Source organism: Lissotriton helveticus, chromosome 11, assembly GCF_964261635.1.
Source record: "Lissotriton helveticus chromosome 11, aLisHel1.1, whole genome shotgun sequence".
In the NCBI taxonomy this organism is placed as follows: domain Eukaryota; kingdom Metazoa; phylum Chordata; class Amphibia; order Caudata; family Salamandridae; genus Lissotriton; species Lissotriton helveticus.
The window spans coordinates 201,483,819-201,504,608 of record NC_136072.1 but is presented as its reverse complement, the minus strand read 5'-3'; the positions used below and the strand labels follow the sequence as shown (position 1 = coordinate 201,504,608).

Below are 20,790 nucleotides of genomic sequence, written 5' to 3'. Positions count from 1 at the left end.
CTGGTTGATGTTATCAGGCGCTTCTAATTAGTGTACTGATCCGCCGTCTGAGCCCGGCTAGATCCCTGGTTGATGGTAGCAGGAGCGTCTAATTTCGTTGAATGAGAAAGTTCAGTAACAGCGTGCAGGAGAGGTTGCAGTAATGTTACTTACCAGGCCTCCAGCTGAACGCGTTTGTCATGCCCCCAGCACACGGCCACAGCAGACGATATTCTGATTAATGTACGACCCACATGGCATGAAGGGCGGAACGTAGCACACGCCCCCAGCGTTTCTCACGCCCTCAGCGTGCCCCTTGATGCGGCACAATTGCGTTCACATGGCATGAAGGCCGGACACACGCCCCCAGCGTTTCTCACGCGCCCAGCGTTTCTCACGCCCCCAGCGTGCCCCTTGATGCTGCGCAGCAACGTAATTGGCGCTTGTATGTACGACTCACATGGCATGAAGGGCGGACACATGCCCCCAGCGTTTGTCACGCCCCCAGCGTTTGTCATGCCCCCAGCACACACCCACAGCCCACGATGTGATGGCCGTACCACACGCCCCCAGCGTTAGTCACGCCCCCAGCCCACGCCCACAGCACAACGCAGACACGCCCACAAGGGACTACTTTGCTGGCACGGTTCTTTTACCTTTTAAATGTATATGGTGTCCTACGGTACAATTGTATGTCTTGCACTGTATGATTGTGATGAACACCACTGTTTCTTGAAAAGTTAATAAAAACAATTAAAAATAAATAAATAAATAATTAAATGTATATGGTGGCCGTCTGCATAGCCTATGTCCTTCTGCTGCAACTGCCCTTTCCAACGCTGTATTGGGTGTCGTGATTGGTGCTGTGGTTACTGAGATTACCCGCCTCAAAGGTTTGGGCTCTCTCTTTATAATATTAGTATGGATTGTGCATGGAATGGATCAAATTGATAGGCCTGGAACCTAGGTCTGCAGATACTGCCAGAACAGCTGAGAGACGTTTATCACAAAGCTGATTTAAACAATATCGAAAATAAGGCGTGCTATTGTCTTTACACTATAAGGCAAGTAATCCTATTTAATACTCAACTTCTCAAACAAACGTATGAAGAGAATTCAGCCTGCAGCTATAAGAAAGTTAACAATCACAACAAACCAGAACTAATTCACAGAGTAACTACTAGTTGTTCAGTGATTTCATCTTGCAATTAGAAGAATTGTACAGTCTGCTATTTTTCTGTATAATTGAAGCGTTTTCACCATATCCATTTTAAAATACAATGTTAAGATTCTAAACACTGGAAATAAAACAATAATGGTAATTAGAATGCCCATATTGCTTCGCACTAGGGGGTATCCTATTAAAAGAAAGAGCTCTTCCCTTTTAAAATTGAAGATACAAAACTACTTTTTCACTTTTAGGAATTTCCTCAAAAAGATGGGCAATGATAACATTCTGCATAAAACTACCTTTTCATATAAAGAGCACTATATTTGGTAATGACAGCTATACCATCGAATGAAATGTGTGGTTATTAACATAACGTTAGTGTTTAATATTGTGTATCAATAGAAGAGGGATACACTTAAAACTACTCCTGATGCTGCTACTGCTAAGGACATATTACTACTACTTTATTTTCTTTTTTGCGGATTCAGGGTTTCATGCCACATTGTATCTCTTTATAAGAAACATCTTATAAAAACATGTGCAATATTCAAATCATTCCAAAATTCTAATAGCACATTAGCTGTTCTTCCTTCTTCCTCATCCCAATCACTACTATTGAGGTGGATCCCACCTTGGAAATAGGAACCATAAAAGTGGCTGGCATTACTAGAATTCTCCTGGACTTATTCTTGTTTCCAGGCTACTGATTGGCTTGGGTCTCCACCTTTGCCCCTGTATGAATTTACCAGCCAGGCTTATGGGTGACTTGGGGGCACACTGTAAGAACAACGACTTAGGAAGTAGATGGAAGGTATTCCCTATTTTGTGGGTGGCAGTGGCATTTTCCCAGACTTCTAGTATTGATTTCCTGGGGTAAGTATGATGTTAGTGCTACAACCATGTGGTGAGCCCTGTCCTTGGTTTTCCTATTCCTACCTGGGTCAAAGAAAGATACATAGCTCACCCAGAGAATGGGCCACCTGTTCAGATATTCAGGCGTATCTGCCCTTATGTATCATCTTTCATTTTCTGAAATGCTGTGATGCAAAATCTATTGAAGCATGAAATGGTGGCAGATACATGGTTTTTGGTTCTTGCATTTGCTGTTTTTGGCAGTATGCTTTGGTGGTAGTAAAGCAAATTTATACATCGAAGCATAACAATGTCTTGCTTCTACTCTCAATTGAACTTGTAAATGCCTCTTCGGGGAGTGGGGAGTTGGTTTTGAAAAGTTATAATATGATCATCTTTGACATGAGGATGACAGACTCTAGTACACTTGAGGCTGGTTAAATTGTGTTTTGACTGAGGATGGGTACTAATTATGGAGAGTCTTTCAATTTGTCAGAACTTTCCCTCTACTGACCTGGTAGCAGTGTCCGGTTACAGCCAGTCTTCTTCTTGTACAGGAAGATGTCATTAGTGGTGGCAGGTGACTTTAAGACAGATGTTTCTTTTTCTTCTCCTTGTTTAGCCAAGAACTGACAAGATGAAGTATGCAATAACCGCTCACACGAAGTAGCCTTTGTTACGTTCAGATTGCCTAGAAACCTTGGGTTGCTTTTAGGTACGTTTTACTGCGCTGATGCATTCTACGAAGCTTTGCCTGATTGACTGTGAACAGATTTCCAATTGTTACTTTTCAGCTTTTCCTCCTACATGTGCACATTTTTCCCATGATGGCTCAGTGCATGTAACTGACTCACCTCTACATGCAGCACTGTGTTTGGCAAATCTCAACTATATTGACCTTCCTGCACCACTTTTGATATCTATGGGTTATTATATGGGCATTAAATTCATGTAGGTGCTTGGCGGGTCTAATAGCTCTGTTCCATGTGGTATGTCAACATTTATTCCCATTGGTATCTCCAGGCACATTATTGGCAGTGCTTGGTTCGGTACTGCTTAACGATGCTATGACTTCCAAGAAAAGGAGATGCCTCTGTTTAGACAAATGAGTTTTCTGGTTATGGCTCAAATCCTTCCTGCTCTGCCTAGGTGTACTCCTTTTTATTGGTAGCAGGCCTCATTTTGACATGGTATCAACTGTAGGTATGCAGAAGCTGCTGACTGAGCAACTACAGGCTTTACCAATAACATGGGTCTGAAGATAGGGTCATGTAGCACAAGCTCCTATACTTCCTTGTTCCATTCATCTTCATCTCCCACAGGCGTAGCATTACTTAAGGTGTTCCCATCACCTGAGCCTTGATTCCGTAGGCAGAGGAGGTGGTAGGCAGTATTACCTCTGTCTACAGTTTATCCCTTGAGTGTCAACAGAATCATGGAGCTTGCTTTCATTTCAGAAGTGGTGAATATGAACGTGATATCTCCCCTCTGGAGTCGGGTTGTCCTTAGGTTCCTGTAAGATGCAGTTTTCCTTTCTGAGTTCTACAAGAGTGGCTTGGCGTGCAAATGCCTTGCCAGTCCTGGAGCCCTGGGTATATTGGCGGAGGGAGGGCTGTTGACCAGAGGATACTTTGAGTTCTTTCTGTCAAGGCCTATGTTAGGCTGCAGGTCTCCCCTTGAAGATTCTCTCCTTGTTGTAGATACAGGACCTGCTGCCTCCTTTAATCCCAATGGAACAGGTGGCCTGGAAGCCACCTAGAGGTTTTACTGATGCTGAAATGGCTGCCTTGGAAGCAATCGCATGGGTTATTAAAGTTACTGCTCTGGGATTTCTGTGGGGTGCTAGACGTGATTCACTTTTTTCTAGGCCAGACCTCATTGCCTCTGGTTTCCATGAAGCCTTTGAATTGTGTCCTCTCTTTGACAGTGTCTCAGTTGCTTGAGGGAACCTGCAAACGTCTTGCCTTATTTGTTAGAGGAGTTCCTTTGCTTGCTTGGCTAAACTGTATGAGACATTTGTCCAACTCTTAATTTTTCTATTGAATGTCACATCATGATCCATAGACCTCTACAGTGGTTTTAGTCAGCAGCTTCATCCTCTTACATGTGTTTGGTCAACTTGTGAGGGATTAGCTTACTTGTGGCGGTTTTTGGTTTTTCTTTAGTCGACTTTTTGGTCTACACTGAACAGACCGTATATTTTTGAGTTTCCTTTCTAGTCTACCCTGATTGTTTTGGTGGGTTGATCATCACTTGTCTATCCTTCCCAGGACTGCTGTGCGAAGAATAGTGAAGTTTAAACAGACAAAGGTCCTAAGCGTATACCAATTATTAAACCAATGATATATAGACCACAATAGGCTCTATATATTTCTAGTCCTTGTCCAGCCGGACAGGGAATTTTTATTAGTCAGATAAATAGAATCTTGTATCAATTACATTAGTACAACAACAAATCATTGTAGTAAAGCACACTCCTGTGCTGTACTGTAGAGAAAAGGATAGAGGAGAGGAAAGGGTGTTTCAGGCAAAGGAAAAGAGCAGACAGGGTACTGTTTGAGTCAGAAGTTAACAGTATCACCTGAAGTGGTACATACAAATACAGATATACATTAAATCACTGTATGTCCACTCAAAGGAGTCGACGTTTCGATCCCGTGCTCGAATTATCAAGGGATCATCTTCAGGATTTAAATAATTATTTTGCCTGGATTATAGGTTAAGATAAGCCTCTTATGGGAGGAGGGGAAAATAGATTTCGCTGCAATGGTGCGGGGATGCCGACGAATTTGGGGCTTCCCTTTTCAGTGCAGGCTGGCGCTCTGTGAGCGTAGCCGGGGCTTGATTGTACGAGCACGCAGGCGCTTCGGTTGGGTTCAGATCGGATAGGAACCCTCCGTGGTTTTGACCAGCAGTCGTAGGGGCCAGTGGTCGGTGAAATTTCAAAATCCTTGTGTTTGTAAGGTTATATGAACCTTAAACATGCTTTCGGGGAAAATTGTACACTCCTTAAAAGTTGGTCGGCTCGATGGCCGGCGGCGGGAGGCGGTCGGATGAATCAACGATCCGCAGAGTCCGGACGGTGCCCGGGACATCAATGATTCTTCTGTCTGCGCGCAGACAGAAGAATCATTGATGTCCCCGGCACCGTTGATCGTTGATTCATCCGAGAATTGTACACTCCTTAAAAGTTGGTCGGCTCGATGGGCGGCGGCGGGAGGAGGTCGGATGAATCAACGATCCGTAGAGTCCGGACGGTGCCGGGGACATCAATGATTCTTCTGTCTGCGCGCAGACAGAAGAATCATTGATGTCCCCGGCACCGTTGATCGTTGATTCATCCGACCGCCTCCCGCCGCCGGCCAACTTTTAAGGAGTGTACAATTCTCCCCGAAAGCATGTTTAAGGTTCATATAACCTTACAAACACAAGGATTTTGAAATTTCACCGACCACTGACCCCTACGACTGCTGGTCAAAACCACGGAGGGTTCCTATCCGATCTGAACCCAACCGAAGCGCCTGCGTTCTCGTACAACCGAGCCCCGGCTACGCTCACAGAGCGCCAGCCTGCACTGAAAAGGGAAGCCCCAAATTCGTCGCCATCCCCGCGCCATTGCAGCGAAATCTATTTTCCCCTCCTCCCATAAGAGGCTTATCTTAACCTATAATCCAGGCAAAATAATTATTTAAGTCCTGAAGATGATCCCTTGATAATTCGAGCACGGTATCGAAACGTCTACTCCTTTGAGTGGACATACAGTGATTTAATGTATATCTGTATTTGTATGTACCACTTCAGGTGATACTGTTAACTTCTGACTCAAACAGTACCCTGTCTGCTCTTTTCCTTTGCCTGAAACACCCTTTCCTCTCCTCTATCCTTTTCTCTACAGTACAGCACAGGAGTGTGCTTTACTACAATGATTTGTTGTTGTACTAATATAATTGATACAAGATTCTATTTATCTGACTAATAAAAATTCCCTGTCCGGCTGGACAAGGACTAGAAATATATAGAGCCTATTGTGGTCTATATATCATTGGTTTATTAATTGGTATACGCTTAGGACCTTAGTCTGTTTAAACTTAACTGATACCCATGGTCCATAGCTACCCGCTGGGTCCCCTTGTCTTTTCAATCAAGTGCGAAGAATAGTGATCATGGGTAGGAAAAATGCAGAATGGCACCCATGCAAGAGTAGAACCTTTCAGTTGGTCAGGGCAATTGTTTTGTTCTGTTTTCAAGAAAACTCCAGCTTTTGGAGGATGCTTCTTGAAAACAAAATGGTTTTGGCAACCAGATGCAACAAACCTGGCACTCACTCTGCACCACAACTGTCTCCTTGTGTGCACCAAATTCTCAAGTCCCCCTAAAACATGTCCATGGATACTGCAGGGGATTGCGTGGGGAATTCTGTCTGTTTGGTATCTTCTGGTTAGGTCAGGGATCTGATGCCTTGCCTAAAAAGATCAGTTCACCCATTCCTGGATCTCTGATTATCCCTCTTGCACGGCAACATATCAACACTTTGGGATGAAAGACATCCATTGAGCTGACATATATAAAGTGGCACTGGAATTATGCGATTAGGTGGCTGTGGCGTTTTTTGCATAGCTATAGATTTGCTGCATATGATACATAATCCATCATTGGTTGCACAATCTGCTGCTTTTAGCAAAAAATTGCTTTCATCTCAAACGATTCAAAAGTTACTAAAAAGGCAGTGACACATGTTGCTTCACAGTGGAAGTTTTTTTTGCAAGGGTTGATTGGACACATTTCTGTAGCTAATTGGTATTTGTAGGAGTTAAATTGACACTAAGGAGGTGCAACCAATGCCCAGACAGTATTATAAAAGTGTAAAAATGAAAAGAATAATGAAGTAACATTATAACAAAATGTGCTGGTCTATGATGCATAAGTAGCCTTTTCTTGCTGCATAATTCAGTCAACCCTTCCACATCATTCAGCCCCCGCATAATTCCAGTGACCCTGCATATATACTACATAGGTCCTCTGCCATACATTTCCCCAAAACTTTATTAAAAAATGTGCCACATCAACAGTCACGCTCGAAAGGATGGTTCCACATACACCCAGCAGCAGTCTCAGCTTTTCACCAAAGATAAAGAAGAACCCAAAACCATAAACTTATAATATACTGCCATATTTATATAAATGTTTCAATGTAGTCTTCAAATTACCTTCCATGAACTCATTATATATTCTTTTTGAAAAAACAGCCTTGATTCGTTAGAAAAAAATATTCTGAGGAAAAATCACTGCTTGCGTTCAATTAATCAGGAAACCATTCCAGGAATCATGAGTACAAAACTAAATAAATTGAAGCAGTACCAGACACAGAGATCATATGAATTTGGAGGCAACAACCACAACGAACAAAGAAGTTAATGTAGACACTGGGGCAGTATTACACAAAATGCCCCGGGGGCGCAATGTGCATTTGCGCCCGTTTTGTGCGCCCCGGGGCACTTTGGTATTACAAAGGGACCATAGACACTTGTGCAGCCCCTTCTGTAATCCTGGAAGGGCTGGTGCACATACAGCTCCAGCGCTTTTTCAAGAGGGCGTTCCCTCATTTGCATGGGGGCGTGGCCCCATGGAAATGAGGGAATCTCTTTGCCAATGCGCCCGCGTCGTATTATAGACGCGGGCGCAGAGGCAACAAAGCTGTCAGAGCGCGCACTGAAAGTGCCCCACCTAAAAGGCGGCACAGTGTCAGTGTGACTCCTGGAAGCAGCTCTCTGAATGAGGTAAAGGGGATCCATGGCCCCTCAGACATCCCCTTGCAGGTGGGTGCAGCCACTCATTGCACCCGCCTGAAAGGGGACTTCTAATCCCATTTAAGAGTGCAGGCAGGTTGCAGCCTGCAATGTAATAACACGGATCGGCATCAAAGCAGCCGCTTCATTTTTCACCTGAATTACATACCCCCAGGGCAGCGAGAGTTCGCGTCTGCGCTGGGGGCAGCATATTCCATGTAATAGGGCTCACTTTTCCTGTTTGCGCCTGGTACACCTGTTTTAAGGTGTGCCGGGCGCTAACAGGGAAAGTGCACCCTATACATAATAGGGCTTCTTTTTAGAAAAGGCCAACATGCCTTTGTTCGAGTTGTGAGGGAACTTCATTATGATGATTGCGTTGAGGGGATGATTGAATCAACCAGCCCAATAACGTTGAATTCCCAAGGTCGAACATGAATGTAACAGTGGAATTTGGATTGAGGGAGAAATTATTACCTGTTGCCTTCTCAGGATTGTTGCACATGAAGCACTGCCAAGCACCCGCTTCCTCTGCAAAGCCAAACAAATCAAAGAACCTCACTTCTTCCAGATGCATCAGTATGTGGTCCAAATCCTACACCAGTATTAAAAGAGAGCAGTAATGAGAGACGTGCAGGGCATTGACATCTTAGCTCAGTGTAAATGAAATCAGATGGGCAACACCTTCAGAGATATTATTAATACATGATTTCTAAATAGTAACAGCATAATGACGTGATCCCTGCATCACTTGAGTCCAAGCAAAGGTCTCTTCCTCATAGCTACTCGTGCATAAGTAAATATTAAAAACGATTCATGTACAAAGGCACATATATATTTCCCATAATTGATCTACAAATTTCCTATTGGTGCTGATGTTAGGGTTGTGTAAGTTCCTTTTGCTTTATTATGCAAAACATTGGGAATCTTATGCAAAATTACATGACCCACAAACCAGACATTTACCACAATTATTTTTACCACAATTAGAGTGAAATGAATCCTCCCATCCATTTATGCCAAACATAAATGCTAAATCACACATGACATTGTCAACAGCCACTGGGTTCTGTATGTTCGCGTTGTTACTGTGCTCCCTCAATAGGATTTCTCCACAAATGGGTGGAAAATTACGCAACTTGGTGTAATGGCATAGTTTGGGGCATTACACCTAACAGGCATAACACAAAATGTTGGATGTAAAAAATTGGGCTGGTGGTTGACTGGGGTGGGGCTCCTGGTCAAGCATCAACCACAGTCCTTGTCAGAGCAAGGCCCAAATTAACCTATGCTCAATCCCTTGGTAGCTTGGCACAGAGAAGTCTTAACTGAGAGGTAATGTGTAAAGTATTTGTGCAAAGCTTCAAACAGTAAGTAAGTGAAACTAACACAAAAAGACCCCACACCAGGATATAAAAATAGAGCTCATTGTAATTAATAAAACAAGATCAACATGACTTAAAAAACATTCAGGAGAACCTGAGTAATTCATTTTTAAAGAATAAATTGCAATATAGCACCTAAAAGCAAAAAAAAAAAACTAACCGCAGCTATCTGGCCATGCTGGACGGCTCAAAGTCAAAAGTTCAGGCCGACCACAATGGAGTGTGGATACTGTTCCAGATTAGACCCGCTGAAGTTTTCCCTTCTCATGTTTTGTGCCTAGAGTCCGGTTTGCTTTGGAGAGGGTAGCCAGAAGAAAGGGTGGTCGGCGTGGTGTAAAGAACAGGCCGGGCATTGTGGATGGGCAAGCTGATGCTTTGCAGAGGCAGTCCTCCATGGGCAATCGATGCTTGCTGTGCGAAGAGAGGGGCTGGCGGCGGCTCATGCTGAATTTCAGTGCAAGCGGTGTGGTTCCGGTACAAAGGGCCCCCTTGAGACTGCAAAGAGTCCAAAAGTTCGATTTAAAGAATTCATGAGCCACACTAAGGGTCCAAGACCTGAGAGGCACCACTTGGGGGTCAGGAACGTGCTGCAGCTGGATCCAGGAGCTGGTTGGGGAGCCTTTTATGTCCCTCAGGCTCAGAACAGGATGCCAGTCGACTAGCCCTTTGAGTCACTCTGGGGTCCTAGGTTCAAGATGAAGTTGCAGGCTGATTCTTCTTCTTCATGCAAGCAGGCAGCGGGCAACAAGTCAGCATGGCAGGGGAGCAGTTCCTTTAGAAGTTCAGCAGAGTGGCAGTCCTTGTAGCAGCACAGCACTGGCAAGTATCCACAGGTCCAGAAGTGTACTGAAGTGGTGGTGCCTCAGGTCCTTCTTTTATACATGACTGTACCTTTGAAGTGGGGAGAAACTGCTAGAGGTATGCTTTTGAAGTGCACAGATGCCCTGCCTTCCCTGCCCTGGCATCAGACTAAGTATAGGCGGTGTGCAGCCCTTTATGTGGAGGAAGGACACAGCCTATTCAAGTCTAAGTGGGGCTGTGCACAGCTCGTTCCGTCAATCCTGCCAGGGATGTCCCTTCCAGTCTCACCTAAGCTCCCATTGTGTGTGGCTCTCTAGGAGAAATACACAAAGCCCGACTGTCAGCTACACCCAGTCATGTGACCACAGACAAGCTACAGGCACCAAATGGCTAAGGCAAGAAAATGCCAACTTTCTAAAAGTGGCATTTTTAGAATTGTAATTTAATATCCTACTTCATTGTAAGTTAGGTTTTAAATTGTGATTCCAAAGAAACCAAACATGAACTGCTTATCTCTTCCCAATTCGAAATTACACTTATAAAATATAATAAGGTAACTCTAGCATCCAGGCCGGCCAGGTAACATCCAGGCCGGGTGACCTGACCCCAGGCTGCTCCCCACGCCGCACAGCTCCCCTGATCTGCCCGAGTCGCTGCCCCACTGCTCCGCCGGTTCACCCCTGGTGGCTGTGCTCCAGTCCCCTCTGCACTGCCATCCTTTCTTCACTGGTAACTGTAATCGTGTTTTAGTGATTGTAAGTTGCTTTTGTCATTTGTATTCGTGTTGGGCTATTGTACTGTGATTTAGGCGCCCCTTGCGGCCCTCTGTGCCCCCCCGCTCCCTGACGCTGCTCCCCGTGGCCCCGCCCCCTTTCCCTTCTGTACCCCCTGCCACGTGCCCATTGGCCGCCCTGCTCCCGCCTCCCAGCTGTTCCTCCCTCACACTTCGCCCCTTATGGAGGCCGCACGGTGGCCGCGCAGCGGGCGCGCGCAGCAGGAGCGCCACTGGCGTGCCGCTGGCACGCCAAAGGCAAGCCCGTCTGCGCCCGTCCATGCCTGGACCGCGCTCAGTGCCAGAACCACTGGCCCCAGCCCCAGCTGTTGCCTGGACACCCGACTGAGATACGACACCGCCACCTTCACCGCACTCAACACAGGACGACCTGCCGCCTGCCACCGAGCCACCCCGAAGCGCACCCACGGACCCTTCACCTGCCTAACATGCAAATTCACCTGTCCCCGAACCTGCAACCAGCCCAAAAAAGGCAGTAACGACAACAACAACCACCTCAAGTGCATCCTCCTCAACACCCGCTCCGTCCACATACACACCATCGAACTCTGGGAACTCCTTGATACCACAGCACCAGACGTCACCTTCCTCACGGAAACCTGGATGAACGCCTCCTCAGCCCCCGACATCGCCATAGCCATCCCGGACGGCTACAAAATCACCCGGAAGGACCGCGTCAACAAAGCACCATCAGCGTCACGACCAACGCCGAAGACACACTCACCACCGCGAACAACCTACACTTCCAGATCCACACCGACCCCCAGACCACCCTCAGAGGAACACTGATCTACAGACCCCCGGGCCCACGGACACAATTCAGCGAATCCATCGCCGACTTCATCAGCCCGCATGCCCTAGCCTAACCAGAGTACATCCTCCTAGGGGACCTCAACTTCCACCTGGAGAAAAACAACGACAACAACACCACCACCCTACTCGACAACCTCGGCAACCTCGGACTCAAGCAACTGGTGGACACGCCCACCCATCTAGCTGGCCACACGCTCAACCCCATCTTCTCCCCCAGCAACCACGTCTCCTTCAGCCACTCCACCTGGCTACACTGGACCGACCACAGCTGCATCCACTTCACCTTCATGAAGACCACATCCCACCACCACATGCTACAGATCCCCCGCAGATGCTGGACCAAAATCACCACAGACCAGCTGACCACATCGTTGAGCCAAAACCCACCCATCGACACCCCAGACACCAACGACGCAGCACACAATCTCGCACAGTGGATCACCAACTGCGCCGACGACCTCGCTCCACTGAAGAAACCCCCAGGAAAGACTAGCAACAGAAAAACCTCATGGTTCACAGACGCCCTCAAATTTGCTTAGAAATCTTGCCGAACCCTCGAAAAAGCCTGGCGCCACACACGGACATCAGAAAACATGAGAGCCATCAAGAGCGCCACCCGCGAATACCACCAGATGATCCGCACCACCAAAAGGACATCGTTCAAAGAGCGGCTGGACAACAACACCCACAACAGCAAGGAACTCTTCAGCATCGTCAAAGAGCTCTCCAACCCCAGCGCCAGCAACAACGACATCACACCGTCACAAGACCTCTGCAACTCCCTCGCCACATTCTTCCACCGCAAGATCGCAGATATACACGACAGCTTCGGACCCCAGACTCCACCTCCAGCCACCAAAACATCGACCCCCACCACCAGCCTCAGTGCATGGACCCCCATCAGCACTGAAGACACCACCCGTGTCATGAACACCATCCACTCCAGCTCCCCCTCCGACCCATGCCCTCATCATATCTTCAACAAAGCCAACACCATCATCGCACCCCACCTCCGGAACGTCATTAACAGCTCCTTGACGTCAGCCACCTTTCCCGGAAGCTGGAAACACGCAGAAATCAACACCCTCCTGAAAAAACCAACAGCGGACCCCAAAGACCTCAGGAACTTCCGCCCCATCTCTCTCCACCCTTCCCGGCTAAAGTCATCTAGAAGACCGCCAATAAACAGCTGACCGCATTCCTCGAAGAAAACATCTCACTCGACCCATCCCAGTCCGGATTTCGAGCCAACCACAGCACTGAGACCGCCCTCATCGCAGCCAACGATGACATCAGGACCCTGATGGACAACGGAGAGACAGCCGCTCTCATCCTCCTAGACCTCTCGGCGGCCTTTGAAACCGTCTGCCACTGCACCCTAATAACCCGCCTCCACGACACTGGGATCCAAGGAAAGGCCCTGGACTGGATCACATCGTTCCTCTCCGACAGAACCCAGAGAGTCCGCCTGCCTCCCTTCCGCTCGGAAGCCACCAAGATCATCTGCGGCGTACCCCAGGGCTCCTCACTCAGCCCATCCCTCTTCAATATCTACATGAGCCCCCTCGCCACCATCGCATGCAAACACAACATCAACATCATCTCCTACGCCGACGACAACCAACTGATACTCTCCCTCACCAAAGACCCTCTCACTGCCAAAGCCAACTTCCAGGATGGAATGAAAGATGTCGCAGAATGTATGAAGCACAGCCATCTGAAGCTCAACTCGGACAAGACGGAGGTCCTCATCCTCGTACAATCCCCATCCGCCTGGGACGACTCCTGGTGGCCCACAACGCTGGGCACCGCACCTAAACCCACGGACCACGCACGCAACCTGGGCTTCATCCTGGACTCCTCCCTCACGATGACCAAGCAAGTCAACGCAGTCTCATCCTCGTGTTTTAACACCCTGCGCAGGCTCCGGAAGATCTTCTGATGGATCCCCACCGAAACCAGAAAGACGGTCACCCAGGCCCTCGTCACCAGCCGACTGGACTAAGGGAACGTCCTATACGCAGGAACCACAGCCAAACTGCAGAAACGCCTTCAGCACACACAGAACACCCCTGCACGGCTCATCCTCGACATCCCTCGCCACAGCCACATATCCGCCCACCTGATAAACCTGCACTGGCTCCCCGTCAGCAAGAGGATCACATTCAGGCTGCTCACCCACGCACACAAAGCGCTCCACAAAACGGGCCCCGAATACCTCAACAACCGCCTCTCGTTCTACACCCCCACCCGCCAGCTCCGCTCCACCAGCCTCGCCCTCGCCAGCGTCACCAGGATCCGCAGAACCACCACAGGAGGAAGATCGTTCTCCTACCTGGCAGCGAAGACATGGAACTCCCTCCCCGCACACCTACGGCTGACCGAGGACCATCTCACCTTCAGGAAACACCTCAAGACCTGGTTATTCGAGTGGTAGCGGCACCCCCCTCCCTTCAGCGCCTTGAGACCCTCATGGGTGAGTAGCGCGCTCTACAAATGTACTGATTGATTGATTGATTGATAGTGTTATACTATGGGAGGGATAGGCCTTTAGTTGTGAAAAACTAATTTAAGAGTTTTTCCACTACCAGGAAATGTAAAAATCATCAGTACATACACTACTTTTTAAATGCACTCCCCCCTGCCCTCTGGGCTGTCCAGGGCTCATCCTAGTGGTGAATTTTATGTATGAAAACTGAAGGTTTTGGCCTGGCAAAAGGTTTATTTTGCGGGGTCGTAATGGAAGTTTAAACTGCACAGGTAGACTCTGCAATGGCAGTCCTGAGACATGCTTAAAGGGCTAATTAAATGGGTGACACAATCATTGCTTCAGGCCCACTATTAGCATTTAATTTCAGGCCCTGGATACATGTAGTACACTTTACTAGGGACTTAAAAGTAAATTAAATATGCCAATTGGGTCTAAGTCAATGTTACCATGTTTTAAGGTGAGAGCGTAAGCACCTAAGCACTGGTTAGCAGTAGTAAAATGCACCTAGTCTTAAGGCCAGCAAAAACAAATTCAGCAACGAAATTGAGTGTAAAGGCAAAAAGTTTGGAGATGATCCTGCAGAAAGGGCCAAGTCCAACACTGGAAATTATGCGCCATTATGCTGAGGTAACAAAACTTTCTTCTGGGCCTAGTAAGGGGTGGAAGGAGCCAAGCAGAAGGAGCTGAAATCTAAATATATTTTATCTGCTTGTAATACGTTTTAGGAAAACAGTAAATTCAGTATTCTATGTAATTCCTGTGTTATAACACGGACTCACTTCCAGATCACAGTGGTAAGAATTATTACACAATCCATCTGAAAGAATTTTCTGTGTTCTTTTATTCTGCAAGTGCGCCAGGTGTATTATTATTATTATTATTATTATTATTATTATTATTATTATTATTATTATTATTATTATTATTATTATTATTATTATGTGCTCGTGTTTCTGCCAATGTCTACTTTACCTAAACAATGCCCACTTCTTCCAAATATCTGCTACAATTTTGCAAATGTACTAAGTCAACAGGAATTGTAGATCACAGGTGTATTGGTGTCCAAGCACCCAGAGGCTAAGGTTAATTTTCGTACCAGCACAAAATGTAGCATGCTCCCTTCCCCCATCACTTGAGCAGCGTGGTGTCACATAAGGCTTCTAGCTGCCATATTAGTAATTGGCAAGAGGCCATTGTAGATATTCAGCAGACCACAATGGGTACGTTTTCAAGGTTCTTCCAAATTCGATGTCTTCTGATTTCAGGCAAAGGAGAGACAGACTGGAAGTTTAAAGTGTAGATGTAGGCATTTTCCCTCAAATCGGTTGTACCTTGATTTCCGAAGTGATAACATCTTACTGCCCTGAAGCATCTGACCACCTGGTAAAATGTGAACAATCTGGATTGGTTACTTGGTGCCTGACCAATCAGAAATTTGTTAATGTCCAAGGGTTTTGAAGTCTGTTTGTTTCTAGGTTGGTAGTTTTTGCAGGGATTTGTTTGCAGCTGTGATGTAGATGGTTTGCTTTACGCCAAAATCCTTCATGTTATTCCATGATATCTAATTTGATTTTGTCTTACATCCTCATCATATATTCAAAGTGACGGAAAGAGGAACACTTTACTAACATGTAAAAAAGGCAATTAAATATTAGATTTCATACTTACATGCCACCATACACTGAAATACTTCTAATCATAATTCTGAGCAGAATAAAGTAAAGGGTTTGGGCAATAAATTCTAATTTAAATGTATGGGATACAGTCTATTAAGTTTAATCTATGACATATCCATCACTACCTTTTTAGCATGAGCTTTCCCAGAAGATCTGACAAGCAACCATAGCTGACTTTCAACTCTACAAGGATAAACATAATTCAGGGCAGGCGTGTCCATCTCTGAGCTTGCCTACCTAGACGTGTTACTCAAAGACATTTCCAAAGTGCCATTAAAGGCTGTGTTAGACAGCCAGAGGGCACCATACAAGATCTCTTCTCTGCCCCACAACATCACCAAGCAGTGGGATCCTAGTCACGTTGACTGATATACAATAGGAATTACTCACCATCTTGTTCATATCTCCTGAATTATTTCCAATGTGGAAAATAAACCTGACCGTTGGAAACACAGAGGAAAACGTCTCCAGGATCTTCCTGATGTGTTTCCTGATCATGATGCATCAGGATCCACATCTTCTGTCTCAATGCATACCGATATTATGGAAAAGTGAGACTGACAGTCCCTTGCATGTCTGCCGTGTAAACATACTCCTTCACCTAGTCAGTCTGCAGTGCTGCCATGGGCCAGATCAACCTCCCCTGAAGTCATTTGCATGATCTTTGTCCAAATTCAAGGCCTGCACCTGAATGTCACCTACCTGCCAACGGAAGGGTGTCTTGTTCAACTCATGGCTGTGCAGTCAGAAATGCAGCAAGAGGGATACGGATGGGTTTAGAAGAGCAGTGGGTAACCTGCACTACAGGTTAATGGATGGAGAGTTCCCCACCCACCATTTAACCCTAATAATGGGGAGGGAGGGGTGATAAAGGATAGTCAGGCTGTCATGTCCTCATGTATGAATGTACACTGCAAGAAACCCAGACTCCTGTACACACTGTAATGGCCATAGACTTTTTCACCATCTGTCACATTCCTTAGACTCAAGATCCAAGTGACTGGGTGACCCTTTGAAGGGAAGGCGGACTTGCTCGTCGGATTGTAAATTAAAAGGCCTCTACTGAGGAACTATAACCGAGTGCCACCAACACCAGGATCTCCTACGTGCCAAAACTCTAGGTTCAGGAGGAAACTCACAATTATTCGATAAAATGTTCCTTTAGCTTTCTCTCACTTAAAACATCCTTCACTTCAATGTAAATTAGAGGGGAAATTAAAATCAACCAATTTTGTTTTCTACATTTGTATGTGGTCTGCTCCAAACTGTTGGCATGTATGGTAACCATTTAGATTAGTGCAAGGGTGCAATATCCACCTTCACGGTAGTAGAAGTTACTGTTTGTGTGTACTTTTTTAAACAAAGTTAGGCTCTGCCATAGATATCTCTTGCTAAAAGATCATCAATTTCTGTAGACCAACAGATAGATAAATTCACTGGAGACTAAGCATAAAGAGGTCAGAAAAAACAAACAGGATAGGGTGTATAATGGTTTTAAGACATGTAGACGACTTGTTTTCAACTATCAAGTTCAAATGAATCAATCAAAAGGTATATAGGGAAGTGTTGCTCTTCTGCTCTGTCCAGGCTAAGGGCATGATCCAAACATGCTGTCATAAACCAGATCATCCAAGTCGTGATGCACTGATTAGTCTTCTCACTTAAGGAACATGAGATGATCATTTGACCCATGTCTGTTCATTCTTTTTACTTTGCCTTCTGGTACTTTTGTTTCCCCTCATTACAAACGTAGTAATCATGCAATAGTCTTGGGAGATACTTCTGCATTGAGGATTCCCTAGCTGAAGCTCACAGAGACATACACTGGGTGGTCTGTGTCTTTGCTGGAGATTTGTGCATTTACAATATACGTGGATGCGACCCACTTTTCAATAAGATTGATTGTGGACAAAAAATCTTAGTGACACTACTGGAATACTGCTGTTTTAAAGCTACTTAAACAATAGGTTTGGGCATTATGATGCCTCACAGGTGTTAGGTCCCAATGTCCCTGCTGATGAGCTGCAGTTCTTTGGTTCTTGGAGGTCATTTAGATATGTATTTTCTGAAAGGGACAGTTACCTTTTTGCTTGCTTTTCAGGCCAAGGACTATGATGGGGCTCTTTAAGTCTTTGAGGTACCCTTTAGTGTGGTTGTCTCTTTTCCATTGACTTATCAGAGATATGCTTGCTGGGTCTTTTCAAAAGACGGCATTGAAATCTGCTGCCTTGAATGTTCTGTCATTCAGCTGAGCTCATTGAACTCTCCTGGTCTCTTGATTCTGGAAGTACAGCTGTCTGTTCAAGTCTCCCACTGGTGTGGCACATGTCACGTGCTGCTGGTTGATTCAGGCAACCTGAGTGATGCGGCGTCTGGTTCAAAGTCCTTTAAATTCCACATTTTATGTGGGGTAGACTATGTGGGTGCAGGCCTTAATGATCAGGACAACGTGGCTCTCATTGGTCACCTTTTGTTCTTTAGTGGATACTTAGATACCTGCAAGGGGTTTTAATGTCTTGACTGCAGACTGAGACTCTATTTTCCTACTTGATGCACTTCCATGATTAAGGGACATATGATTCTCTTTTGGAGCTGGAAGTCTCCAGACATTGATTTGTGATGACCTGCCTAGTGAAACGCTAGGGTTTTCCATCACTCATTGTGCTTGGCAGGGAAATTGGTCACAGCCTGATTACTCTCCTTGCCTCCGTTCTCTGGATCTGGCTTTGTTCCCAGTCATGGGTAAATGACTGAAGCATTAAAATGTTTTGAAATCCACAGCAACATAACAAACAGCAAACTGTTATGCTATCAAGTGGTGCATAAGGAATTGATTCCATCTCAGAAGTAGGCACCATTAAGTCTGTTTATGACATTGAGGATAATTTGAGAAGGAAAATACAAAATGTATAAACATCAGATGACTTGAACTGACACTATTTTCATAGTGAGTCACATCACAGTTGCTCACTCAGCTTGTAAAATGCTGTTGATAGTTTGGTAGATTCAAAATTGAATTGTAATAAATGTATTAGAATTATACTATTGTTTTTACATTGGGAGGCTGTGAGGTAGATCACAGTACATTTTTACAACCATCATCTTCAAACAAAGGCTTTCTGGGCAGATTTGTGAGTGAGTCAACATGCAGTGTGGATGGAGGGTCACCTATTTACAATTACTTATTATAGAGAAAAATTGCATTTGCAATAAAAATGCATCTTTTTGCTTTACATATTTTGCCCAAATATACATATGTGTTGCAGTGATTACTTCCACTCTGCATAATATCTTTGCTACATGTGCCCAGCCAACCTGTGTCATATTCCTTTTGTATAGTTGGTAGTCTGAATGGGAGCGTTTGCAATTTAGTCAAGTTTCTTTTTCTGTTACTATTATTACTTATATTTTTCTTTCATTTTGAATCTTCTTGGCCCATTAAATGATCACTGCCTGAGACATCTCAAAGCCATGATGTCTATAAGAACCTTGATATCAAATGTCATGTGACATCATTTCCTAGTTTGACCTCATAGTCTGATTTAGAGTTTGGTGGATGGGTTACTCATCACAATTGTTATGGCAAAATAAGGCATCCTGGTCTCCCATTTAAAAATGATGGAGACTGGTGATTCAGGTTCCAGTTTGGTTGAAACAAGCGAAATGACCCCCAATTCAGAAATATGTTTCTGTCAGTACTTTTTACTTACAACTATCCTACATGTGATTTATAACTGGAAATCCAGGCAAGCATCACAAAATATTTTTGTGAGTAGGTGAGTATTTTTCTGATATGTACAAAATATTGTGGTACCAAAGCATCATAGCAAAAATATTGACCAGTTCTCCACATTGACATATCTTGATTTTTTTTTATATATATATATATATATATATATATATATATATATATATATATATTACCTACTGGCGGTCGCCAGTAGGTATATATAGTTAGGATTTTTTCCCTATGGGATTTTTGAAAATTCTATGTCTAATAACTTTGGCGTTTGTGGACGGAATTGGCTGAAATTTTCAGCAAAATGGAACATTTTGTTTCTGAGCAGCCACTGGAAATTTGGGGGGAGTTGGTCCAGGGGGGGCCGAGAAAAAAGGGGGGTCCCAAAACGTGTTTTTAACATTGAGTTTTCCATAGGGCGGTTAGCCTCATTTTTAGCCTGAACGGCTGAATGGATTTGCACGAAACTTGGCAAATTTGTAGGGACTGGTAGCCCGATGTGCCTTTTGTAGGTCTCAATATATGTGCTCCAGTGGATTTTGAGAAATTAACGTTCAAAAAAAGATATATATCTAGAGCCGCGCCTGGAGCGCTCCCACGTACGCGTACAGGGGAGCGCTCCAGGCGCGCCACGCGATCTGCGCACGGCAAGCTGATTGGTTCTCGGGTGTCTATAAACATTCGAAACAGTCCGCAGCGGCCGCCATCTTGTGTCTCGGTAGGATTGAGACACAAGAGGTGGCAAAAATCAAAGGGGGAAATGAGCAAGAGGGAGCAGGGTACACACCCCCTGACCCCCTAGGTTTCATGTGGGGGCCATAAAAGGCTCCCGCGGGTGAAAAAAATAAATTAAAAAAAAATCGATTTTCGCGGGGGTGAGCGCCCGGTACGCGCACCGGGGAGCGTACGGGGGAGCGTACCATGGAGATTAAAAATGACAGACTTTTAAAAAAATAAAGCTTCTTTTTAAAAATTGGAGGTAGTTCTGAAAAGAACTTTTTTTTTCATTTTGTTGTTTTATATATATTTTTTTTTTGTTTTTTTTGTTTTATATTTTTTTAGACTTTTTAAAACAATTTTATATTTTTTTTGTATTTTTTTCAAGGGAAAAACAAAAACAAGGATTCCAAAACTGCTCAACAGGAGCAAAAAAAATTGAAAATTTAGGGACTGGAAGAGCAGCGGTGTTGCTGTTTCTTTAGGGCAATCAGTTCAACACTCTGCTCCCCATAGCAGAGCAGTTCGTCACACTCTGCGCACAAAAATTTGATGCCCGCAAACACCGGCTGAATGTTAGGGATCAT

General features: G+C 45.1%; 1 protein-coding gene across 1 annotated transcript in view; it reads right to left on the bottom strand.

Annotated features, from left to right (window-relative positions):
* Positions 1 to 20,790, bottom strand: part of VEPH1 (ventricular zone expressed PH domain containing 1) — a 1,476,213-nt gene that overhangs the window by 378,794 nt on the left and 1,076,629 nt on the right. The window contains 1 exon segment of the mRNA XM_078667132.1: positions 8,266 to 8,383. Coding sequence (XP_078523258.1) covers positions 8,266 to 8,383 — 118 coding nt within the window.